This window comes from Corvus moneduloides, chromosome Z (genome assembly GCF_009650955.1).
Source record: "Corvus moneduloides isolate bCorMon1 chromosome Z, bCorMon1.pri, whole genome shotgun sequence".
NCBI lineage: Eukaryota > Metazoa > Chordata > Aves > Passeriformes > Corvidae > Corvus > Corvus moneduloides.
In genome coordinates, this window is record NC_045511.1 from 76,863,433 (window position 1) to 76,873,379 (window position 9,947).

Genomic DNA, 9,947 nt, shown 5'->3' on the forward strand with positions numbered 1-9,947 from the left:
TGATAGAAGCATGAGGCAGAGAAGGACTGAAAGGTGTAAGTAAATGCTAAACATAAAATAAATCTATTTTATTTTTTTCCTATTTTTCATGCCTCTGCTTAGCGCATGCAAGTCTTATCCATAAGTGTTTCTTGTGTGATCTGTTGTAGCTTCACTGTTGCAGAAACCTAAGCCATGGGTAGTCAGATGCCAGAAATTACTGTTATTTATGCTCTGCTGTCACAGCTCTCCATAATTATGCAGGTTGACACAGCATCCTGACAATGATAGGGGAAAAAAACCCAGTTTTTGCAGAGATTTTGTCAGCCTCCCTACACAGAAGCTCGGCAAATAAAATTACTGCAGTTAAAAATTAGCAAAGCAGTCATCTCTTTCATGTTTGATTTGGGGTTTTTTTTTGATCTGTCAAAAAGTTCTATTGTGAGAGTACCCAAAGGCAAAGAATAAAAAGCTTTCTATGTCTAAATGGTAGCTTTATCCTACAGTAGGACCATGATCTGACTCTGCACAGATAAGTGCCTTAGAACTGAAAACAATCAAGAAAAAAGTAGTTGCAAGGGGTGAGGGGCAGGAAGAAGGAGAGAAGGTTATTTGGAAAATGCTGAAAAAATGTCCTCTTAAAGTTGAAACTCCGGAGTTCAAATCCATAGTTTGAAGCACTGCACAGGTACCTGAGCTCGTGTTGTCCCAGGCAGGCAAGCTACACTCCAGAGTGAATCTGTTCACTGGTTAAACTACTGTGAGTTCGGAATTGCAACATTCTGATAGAGCCTTCTGGGTTAGAAAATTTCTCCATCAGCTTTGGTCAAGAGACACCACTTGATGCAGAAAGTGCTTCCTGGGCAGATTATGCCTCTGTATCTGACCCCACTCTCCCACACACCACCTGGGAGAGGAGGCAGCAGAGAAGTCCCACATCCAACCTCCCACCTCCCCTGGGGGAGGCTTCGCTCCCCTCCCTGTCCTCTGCAGCCTCTGGGGTCACAAACAACCCATAAATCTGAGGTACATTTTTCTCTCACATCATCAGTTTCCTGCCGGGATGTGCCAAGCTCCTGCCCTGGCTCTGCTCAAGGAGTGCTGATCTTCTTGAGCCTCCTTATCCATCTGCTGCTTCTCCCTGCTGTCATCTGCTCACTTCAGCTCGCTGCTTTAAATACTGCGCCTGAAATCCTAACTCCTAAAACCAAATACTTGTCGTTCTGCTGCCGCAGTTGGGAGAGCCAAGATAATCCAGGATCCTCCACTTAAATGAGGCGAGGCAGAAGGATGGCTTGGCTAAGCAGGAATATTCTCTTGGAAATAAGGCAAAAAAGGAAGGTGTGTGCCCAGTGTGAGCAGGGCCAGGTGGCTCTGTGGGAAGAACACTGAGATCTTGCCGTCATTGTAGGGAGAAAACTTGTGTGGCCAAAGCTCAGCTGGAGCTGGGGCTGCCAGAACTGTGGGGCACAAGAAAAAGATATTTTCTGAATGAAATAATGGCAATAGGCACTGCAAAAATACCATTGGCCCCTTCCAGGATGAGGATGGTCTCTTCACATACAGGACAGGGACAAGGCTCAATGCATCCTTTGCCTCCTCCTTTGACATGGATGGACCAAGGGCATCCCAGTGCCCTGAGCTGGAAGACCATGACTGTGACAATGATCAGCCCCCAGTCAACCCTGAAACTGCGTGGGATCTGCTGCTCCAGCTGGATCCCTACAAATCTGTGGGGCCTAATGGGATTCATCCAAGAGTCCTCAAACAGCTGCTGATGTCATCACAAAACCCCTCTCAATGATTTTTGAGCAGTCTTGGGAATCCAGAGAGGTCCCAGCTGACTGGAATCTGGAGAACATTGTCTCAGTTTTCAGGAAGGGAAAGATGGACTCTGGAAACTACAGGCCTGTCAGTCTCACTTCAGGGCCTCGTAAAGCTATGGAGAAGATTATTCTGGGAGGTATTGAAAATCACCTGGAGGACAAGGCAGTCACCAGCATGGCTGCATGAGGGGAAAGTCCTGCTTGTCAAACCTGATGTCTTTCATGACAAGGTGACTCACCCAGTGGATCAAGGGAAGCCAGCCGACGGACCTTTCTGGATTTCAGGAAAGCTTTGGACACTGTATCTCCCAGGATTGCTCTGGACAAACTGTCCATCCCACAGCTGAATAAACACATCATGAGATGGGTGAGCAGCTGGCTCATGGGCCAGGCATGAAGGGTTACGGTTGCTGGGGTGACATCAGACTGGCGACCTGTCACTACTGATGTTCTGCAGGACTCCATCCTCGGTCCTGTGCTTCTTAACATCCCCACGAATGACTTGGATGCAGGACTGAAAGGAATCCGGAGCAAGTTCAAAGACAATAAAACTGGGGGGAGCTGTCGACTCCCTGGAGGGCAGGGAGGCCGTGACAAATGAGAGGCCTGGGCCAGCACCAACCGTGTGAGGTTCAGCTGCAGAAGGTGCTGGATTCTGCCCCTGGGGTGGGGTAACCCTGGGTGTACGGACAGGCTGGGGAATGGGAATGCAAAGCAGTGCCAGGGAAAGGAACCTGGTGGTCCTGGTCAGCGGCTGTGCCCTGTCCCGGGGGCACCAGGCCCAGCATGGCCGGCCGGGCCAGGGAGGGATTGTCCTGCTCTGCTCTGGGCTGGGGAGGCCTCACCTGGAACATTGTGTGCAGCTCTGGGCATCCCAGTGTAAAAAAGATATTAAACTGTTAGAGAGGGTCCAAAGGAGGGCAATGAGGATGGTGAATGGTGTGGAGGGGCTGCGTGAGGAGCAGCTGAGGGCCCTTGGTGTGTTCAGCTGGAGAGGAGGAGACTGAGGGGAGACTCATCACAGCTACAGCTTCCTCATGAGGGGAAGAGGAAGGGCAGCTCTGATCTGTGACAGGGACAGGACCCAGGGAGCAGCTTGAGCTGTGTCAGGGGAGGTTTGGTCATATATTAGAGAAAGGTTTTTCCCCAGAGGGTGCTGGGCACTGCCCAGGCTCCCCAGGGAATGGTCCCGGCCCCGAGGCTGCCAGAGCTCCAGGAGTGTTGGGACAGCGCTGCCAGGGATGCCCAGGGTGGGGTTGTTGGGGTGTCTGGGCAGGGCCAGGAGCTGGACTCAATGGACATTGTGGGTCCCTTCCAACTCATCATATTCTGTGGTTGTGTATGAGTACTTTTTTCTCAATTTTCAAACAACTTCACCAAAGATATATATACATAAATCATAATTTTTAAGTCTTACGTACATAAGTCTTATATATATAAGCACAAAACCCCCTTTTGCCTACAAATGACCTCCTTTTAAAAAGTTTTAGGCATGTGGAGTGAGGAATACTATCAATAACCTAAAAAAAAAAATCCTAGACAGCGATTTTGTTGCGTATAACAAATTCTTACTTGAAATACAGATCTGTGCATCGTGAATTCATAGGATGAATAGGTCTTATCTAACATTTCCCAAACTTCTAAGTATCAGACCAGATGTGAGGCACATAAGTGGCTGCAATTCCTCCGTATGGTCTCTGGAGTGTAGATATACCCAAATTACACCTGAAGCACAGTATGTTTGCATATAGCTGTTATATATTATGTAAAATTAAGATGTTTTTATGTGTCTTTCATATGATAACGCATTCACACACACACACCACATGTAGTAATTAGCTGGATTAGCTAGAGACTTTATTAGGTAATCATGGTCTGCTTCATTTCTCAGCTTTCGAAACTTAAAATAGAACACCCCCGCTATGATGAAAGGTAACACAGCTTGCTGATTAGAGAGAAAAAACCCACACAAACAAATGAATAAAAAACCCCACAAGTATGTTAAGTATATTCCCTCACCAGCAAGACTGAGATTTGATAAAACCCCAAAGCACAAAGAGATGGTGCAGGTTCTATGCCTCCAGATTCCTGGGACACAGCTGCTTAGTCAATCCCTGCCTTCAGAGCACACAGACCCACAGCTGCAGGTACCGGTTTTGGACAGATCCTTGCTCTGTTCCCACAATATCAATGGCCAAAAAGCTGTTCTACCCCCTACACAGATTGTTAGAAAATCAGCCATACCCTGCTGTCACTACACACAGTGAGTTGCTCTCCCTAAAATATTTCCTACTACTAAAGTTTCCTACGAAAAGGGAAACTTAGACCCATTATTCCTCATATAACACGTGTGGCACAACACACCAAATTTAGGATGGTGATGCCTTTCCCGTAGGTTCTCCCCTTAACTTTAAATGCAAATGTTTGTTGGTCCTCCGATGTAAAACAGCATTTTCCAGAAGTTTTAATTTTGCTGATATTAATGTCCTTACAACCCTTCTTTGGACCTGAATCTTTTGACTCATCTTTTATTTTCTAACACATCACCTGACTAAGATTTCACTGAATTTTCACTGTGAACCTGGTTTGAGTCTTAAATTAATACCTGTTTGCTGTTCAACCTAGCTCAAACTCAAGCTGGGCTTCAAGTATGCTACAACAAAGTGCAGTATCACAGAATCACATAAATGGTCTGGGTTGGGAGAGACCTCAAAGATCACACAGTACCACCCCTTGCCATGGGCAGGGATGCTGTCCACCCTCCCAAAGTGCTCCAAGCCCTGTCCAGCCTGGCCTTGGACACTCCCAGGGATTTCCAGGGATCCAGGGGCAGCCACAGCTTCTCTGGGCACCCTGTGCCAGGGCCTGCCCACCCTCACAGGTAGAAATTTTTTCTTCACATCCAATCTCACTTGTAATACAGCACTGACCATCCTTCAGGATTTCAGAAATCCTGTCTCTGTGGCTTACCAAAGTTTGAGAGACTAAGAAGATGAAAACAGTAACACGCCAACTCCTGTGTGACTCACAATAAATTGATTCATCTCTCACTCTTGCAGTTTCTTAAACACAGCTTCCCCAGATGTCTTTCCTTCGCTGAAGGGGTATCAGGACGTGAGTTTGTTACTGCTGTTTTAGGGACACGTGCCTCATAAACAGTTAATTTGAGGCATAAAAATCTTGATAAAAAGTTGCTGTCTTTTGAAATAACTCCCAGAGTGGATCATTTCCTTGATTTTCAGCTGGATGGCAATTAAAAAAATGTGGAGGAGGGAAGATAAGATAAGACAGTGACCCTTTCCCCTGTGCCGCCATTGACATGCAACCTTGTATGAAGCCTATCCTTTGAAAAGAGACATAAAGGATAAGGACATAAAGGGCAGTGTAATAGGAAGCTGGACTCAAAAAACCCAACTAATACTACCAGAACAATTAATTCCAGTTATAACAATGCATGGCTTGACATCAAATTTTGTCCTAGGCTGACCAGACATGTACAGAATACAACAGTATATCCACTATATGCTTTCTGGAGGCTATACGAGCCGTCATGGAAAATCAATTTGAATACAAATGTAATTTGTTAAAAGAACAGTGAAAATCATTATGCAGGGTCACACTGTCAGCAGTTTGTACAGAAGCAGATGCTGTCCAAAGATGCAAAGGCATTCGGTAAAACAGAAGAATCCTGGTCTTTAAAAGCCTCTGTGATCTTTTCAGCCTTTCAGTATAGATACAGGAGAACAAAGCTACAGTTTACCTCTCTTGTTTCTCAGCACTTTTGCTCCTTGCAGCTGATTCCAGCTGCAGAAAGAGGCTTTATAGAAACTTCTAAGCCTCAGAGAGAGTGAAGGTTCCCACTGTAATGGAGAAAAAGCAACATCTTTGAAACACTTCCTTCAAAGTTCCAAAGCTTTTCTCTTGGGCTGACAGGACACAGTCATAAAATAAAGAACTAGACTTGCCTGTTTTCAGCAATGTCAATACCATTTTTGGGCAAATCACACATAAAAACACAGCAGACAGCTAAGTGGAGAAGCATGATACAACCCAGGGATCAGGTGCACTATAAAGACAACTCAAATAGTAATTTGTCAGAAGGTCCTGTTGCAGAAATGTTTATCACGAAGACATGGGATACACTGATCTGCTGTGCACCTGCAGTCCCATTACTGTTGTTGATTAGCTTACCCCATGGCCAGAGGCATCTGGGAATCAAAACAGCCACCACTTTTAAACTGTGCTGTCCTTTCATTTGATTCCCGTCTTCACTGACTGTTTTTAAAGCTGTTGACTTATTTACCCCTAAAAAAATATACAGTGGTACTCATGAACCTGTTTTATTGTAGGTGGGATGCAGTGGATTTCTTCCTCCTGAAATAATCTCTTGTAGTCTCTGTAGCCACTCTGGTAGTTACTGCCTGTCCATGCACAGTAAAGCACCAGAGTGCCTGGTATTCAAATTCGACCAAGGAACAGAAACAGCAGCAAATGTAAAAGCTTATAGCTGTTTTTAAATATGTATAAAAGGACATTGCTTATTAAAAATGCACCTGCATCTTTCTTGCAAACTAAGGGGTAGAAGTCACTGCACCCTTGAAGGATGGTTTCATCATGTACTTGCATATAAACACATCACTGAAGATCAGGCTCCTGTTACAGTGCATGAGATTGCAAATTTATCAGACTGGCCAGGAAGAAGAAAATTACAGTCTCCCACTGAGATGACTTTTTCATCCATTACTATCTTTCAATCTTTCTCACCCTTTTCTCTCCCTTAAAACCGACAACAACAACTAAAGAGACAAAAAACCCCACCTCAAATATGCTGGCATACTATGTATTTGTTCCAAACACAAAAAGCAGGAGGTGTTTTTAAGACGTCATGGATAAACAGGATTTCGACCTCCATCATTGCTTTGCAGAGCTCCAACAAGAAAAGCAGTTGGTCTTTTTCTTTAGCGGTAGGCTTGAAATGCAGGTCAGTAATGAAGTATATGACTTGACTTTGATCTGCACTTGGAATTTACCCCAAAAGCAGGTGGGAACTGACCACTGCACAGATGACACTTCCACTGGTTTTCATTCTACACCATTACGGGAATGGACTCATAGTGAATAGTGTTGAAACAAGTTCTGCACTGTTCAAAACCTGCTTTTGGAAGAGTTTTGGTTACTTACAGTGCTTAGAGTCATTGCAACTTTGAGAGGATCTATTAAGAGTAAATGTCATGACAGCCACCAAAATTAACCCAGTTTATCAGACTTGTCAAGCAGCATTTTTCTCTGTTTCAGCACAAAAAAAAAGACTCAGTATAATTTTCTTCTGTTTCTTTTCGAGAGCCAAGGACAATCACAGCTTAAGCAATCACAGAGCAAATGGATTTTTTTCCTTCCTATTTCACTTCTGCTAGAAAACCTATTAAGTTCTCTCTGTTCTGAAGTTACCTGAAAACAGGGCAAAACCATAGACTTTAATGAGAAAACGTCACAGATGTGAGCTATCAGAAGTTCCAAAGAAGCCCAGTGCAAAGCACTTATGACAAGTCCAGACTTTGTGGCAGATATAGTTATCTTTTGCTTAATAAAGAGACTTTGGGGAATAAACTGCAGGTACAAGGACATATTGCATAAGCTATCACATGCTCACTGCAACTGTGTGAATGTTACCAGATTTTGAGAAGCCACCGTGCTGAATAATTTAAGGACTAATAAAATATTCAGCTTTTACTGATACACTGGTTTCATTTTGAAACCTAAAAAAAAAAAAAAAAAAAAAAAAAAAAAAGAAAGAAAGAAAGAAAGAAAAAAAGTTAATAATGAGGGGAACAGGTCTAAAAGTCAGTGGGAATATTCTGGTACTCATTAGGACAACAGTTGTTCTACCAAGCAGGAGGATAGAGGGGTCTCCACGCCGGGTGGGATCACACAGAGAAACAGAACATCCGCGGCATAGGAGGACGCTCGGAGCTCGCAGAGGGCGAGGAGAGTCCACGGGGGGCTGCGGGCAAGAGGAGGGGACCCACGGTGGTCCCGGAGACGAGCCCAGCGCCTTCCCCGGCGGCGCGGAGGGTGCCCGGGTGGGAGAGCCGGGATGGGCAGGACGCGACGGGACGGGCAGCGAGGGATCGCCCACCGCCCCGGGCAGCCCCCCGAGCCTTCTGCAGACGGGGGACCGGGCCCACAGCCCCACCATCAGCTCCTCGCACGATGAGCTCCTACAACTTTTTAACGCGAGGAGGGTAAATCTCCCCTAGCCTGGACGAACCGATTAATAGAATTAATAAAGAGAACTCCCAAGAGATCTAAAGTTGTCTCTCTGGGGTAGGGTTGGCTTTTTCCTTGTCGGGAAGGTTCTTGGTTTTGGTGGGGTTTTTTTTTGTCTTGTTTTTGTTTGGAAGGGGGTGAGACACCGAGAAGGCGCCGCGGGTGTTTTAGATGGAGAAGACCTAATAGGGGGAGGCAGAGAAAGGCAGCGAAAGGGTCGCCTGGCAAGAGCTGCTCGCTGCTGTCGAGATGCTCAAGCTCCCGAACGTGTTTGCAAACTGTTCCGCGGTTTGCTGGGTTTCCGGCTCGGAGCTAACAGGCTCCAAATTGCAATGAAGACCAGCGGCTGGGGAGCGGTGGGGGGAGGAAGGGAAAAGCGGTGGGGACAGCTCTGCGGATATTAAATCTTCCCAGCCGCTCATCTGGATTACATTTAAGCTCTCACGGCATTTCTTTCCCCTCTAATTTCATAGTTTCAAAACAGAAGGTGTCTGAGGATGAATCTTCCGCCGGCTTCTATTTCAAATGTAGAGGTAAGTATTTTTTTTTTTTTTTTCCTTATCTATAAAGAGAAAAGGAGAGCCCAGAGAGCGGCACCCTGCTAAGAGCCACCTCCCCGGTCCCCCGCGCACTTGGACTCCGACTTTACGGGAGCTCCGGCGCGACCGCGACCCCGACCCCCGTCTCCCGTCCGTCCCCGCCGTCCTCCGTCCCCTCACCTCGGGCGGGGCGCGGCGCCGCCAGGCTCCCGCAGAGCGCCAGCCAGGCCAGCACCGCGCGGCTCATCCTCCTCCTCCTCCTCCTCCTCCTCCTCCTGCTGCTCTCCTCCGCCTCAGTCGAGGGATGCGGGCGGCGGGCGCTGGCGGTGCCTCCGCCCGGTGAGGCGATGCGAGGCGCTGCGAGGATGCGCAGGTCCCTCCTGGTGCTGCGCGGCGTGGAGCGTCCCCCGGCCGAGCGCAGCCCCCGCCGCTCCGCTGCCACCGCCCTACGCGCGGCGCGGAGCCCGTCCCGCCGCCCGCCCGCTCTGCGCGCCCGCCAGGTGCCGCCGCGCCTCCAGCATGGCCCGGCCGCCGCCTCCGTGCCGTGTCCCGCCGCCTCCTCCTCCTCCTCCTCTTTCTCCTCTCTCCCTTCCTCCTCCTCCTCCTCCTCCTTCTCCTGCCGCTGCCCTGCCCGCCCCGCGCGGATCCCGGGGGCGGTGCCGCTGGACACACCCCGGCCCCGCCCCGCCCGCGGCCGCGCCCCCGCGGTGCGGAGGGTGCGGGAGGGAGCCCCAGCACGGGGCTGGGACTCCGCGGCCCCCGGCTTATCCCGAGGATGCTCCGGTTTGCGCGGACCGCGGGCGCAGGTATGCGTGGCCGGGGTTCCTCTCCCGCTGCAAATCGCGTGTCCTCATCTAGTTTGGTTTTAGGTGAGTGCCTGTCCTCCTCTATGAGGGAGCGGATGCCTTTCACTAAGGTGTTTTGCCCTCCGCGGAGGAATTTTGCCCTCCACAAACTTCTGTCCTGTAGGTACTGTCCAAGCCTTGCGCTCTGCTGGGTGCTGCCTCGGCTTAAAATCCTTCCTGAACATCCACACAGGGACAACTCACATAGAATCACAGGATTATGGCGTGGTTTGGGTCGGAAGGGACCTCAGAGCTTAGCACATCCCAACCCCTACGCCACGGGCAGGGACACCTTCCACCAGACCAGGAGATGCAAAGATTCCTTCTTCCACCTGCCTCCCTCCTCAGGTAGGATGTCATCCTGCCCGAAACTGAAAGGGAGTCAAAGCAAGAATGAAAGATGCGGTGTTATTTCGGAAGCAGCCTAAGGTGGAGGATAGGAAGATGTCATGTCAGACCACTACACACTTTTTTATTTTTATCTCTTTTCC

The 9,947-nt window shown here is 48.3% G+C and overlaps 1 protein-coding gene across 2 annotated transcripts in view; it reads right to left on the reverse strand.

The window, feature by feature from the left end:
- Positions 1-9,076, reverse strand: part of EDIL3 (EGF like repeats and discoidin domains 3) — a 234,039-nt gene extending 224,963 nt beyond the window's left edge. Inside the window, exon 1 of one of the 2 annotated variants that reach the window (XM_032095224.1) lies at positions 8,792-9,076. In XM_032095224.1, the coding sequence (XP_031951115.1) occupies positions 8,792-8,858 (67 nt within the window). In that variant the 5' untranslated portion in view covers positions 8,859-9,076. The remainder of the gene's footprint in view (positions 1-8,791) is intronic. The other variant, XM_032095223.1, reaches the window with a different exon arrangement.
- Positions 9,077-9,947: the final 871 nt, after the last annotated feature.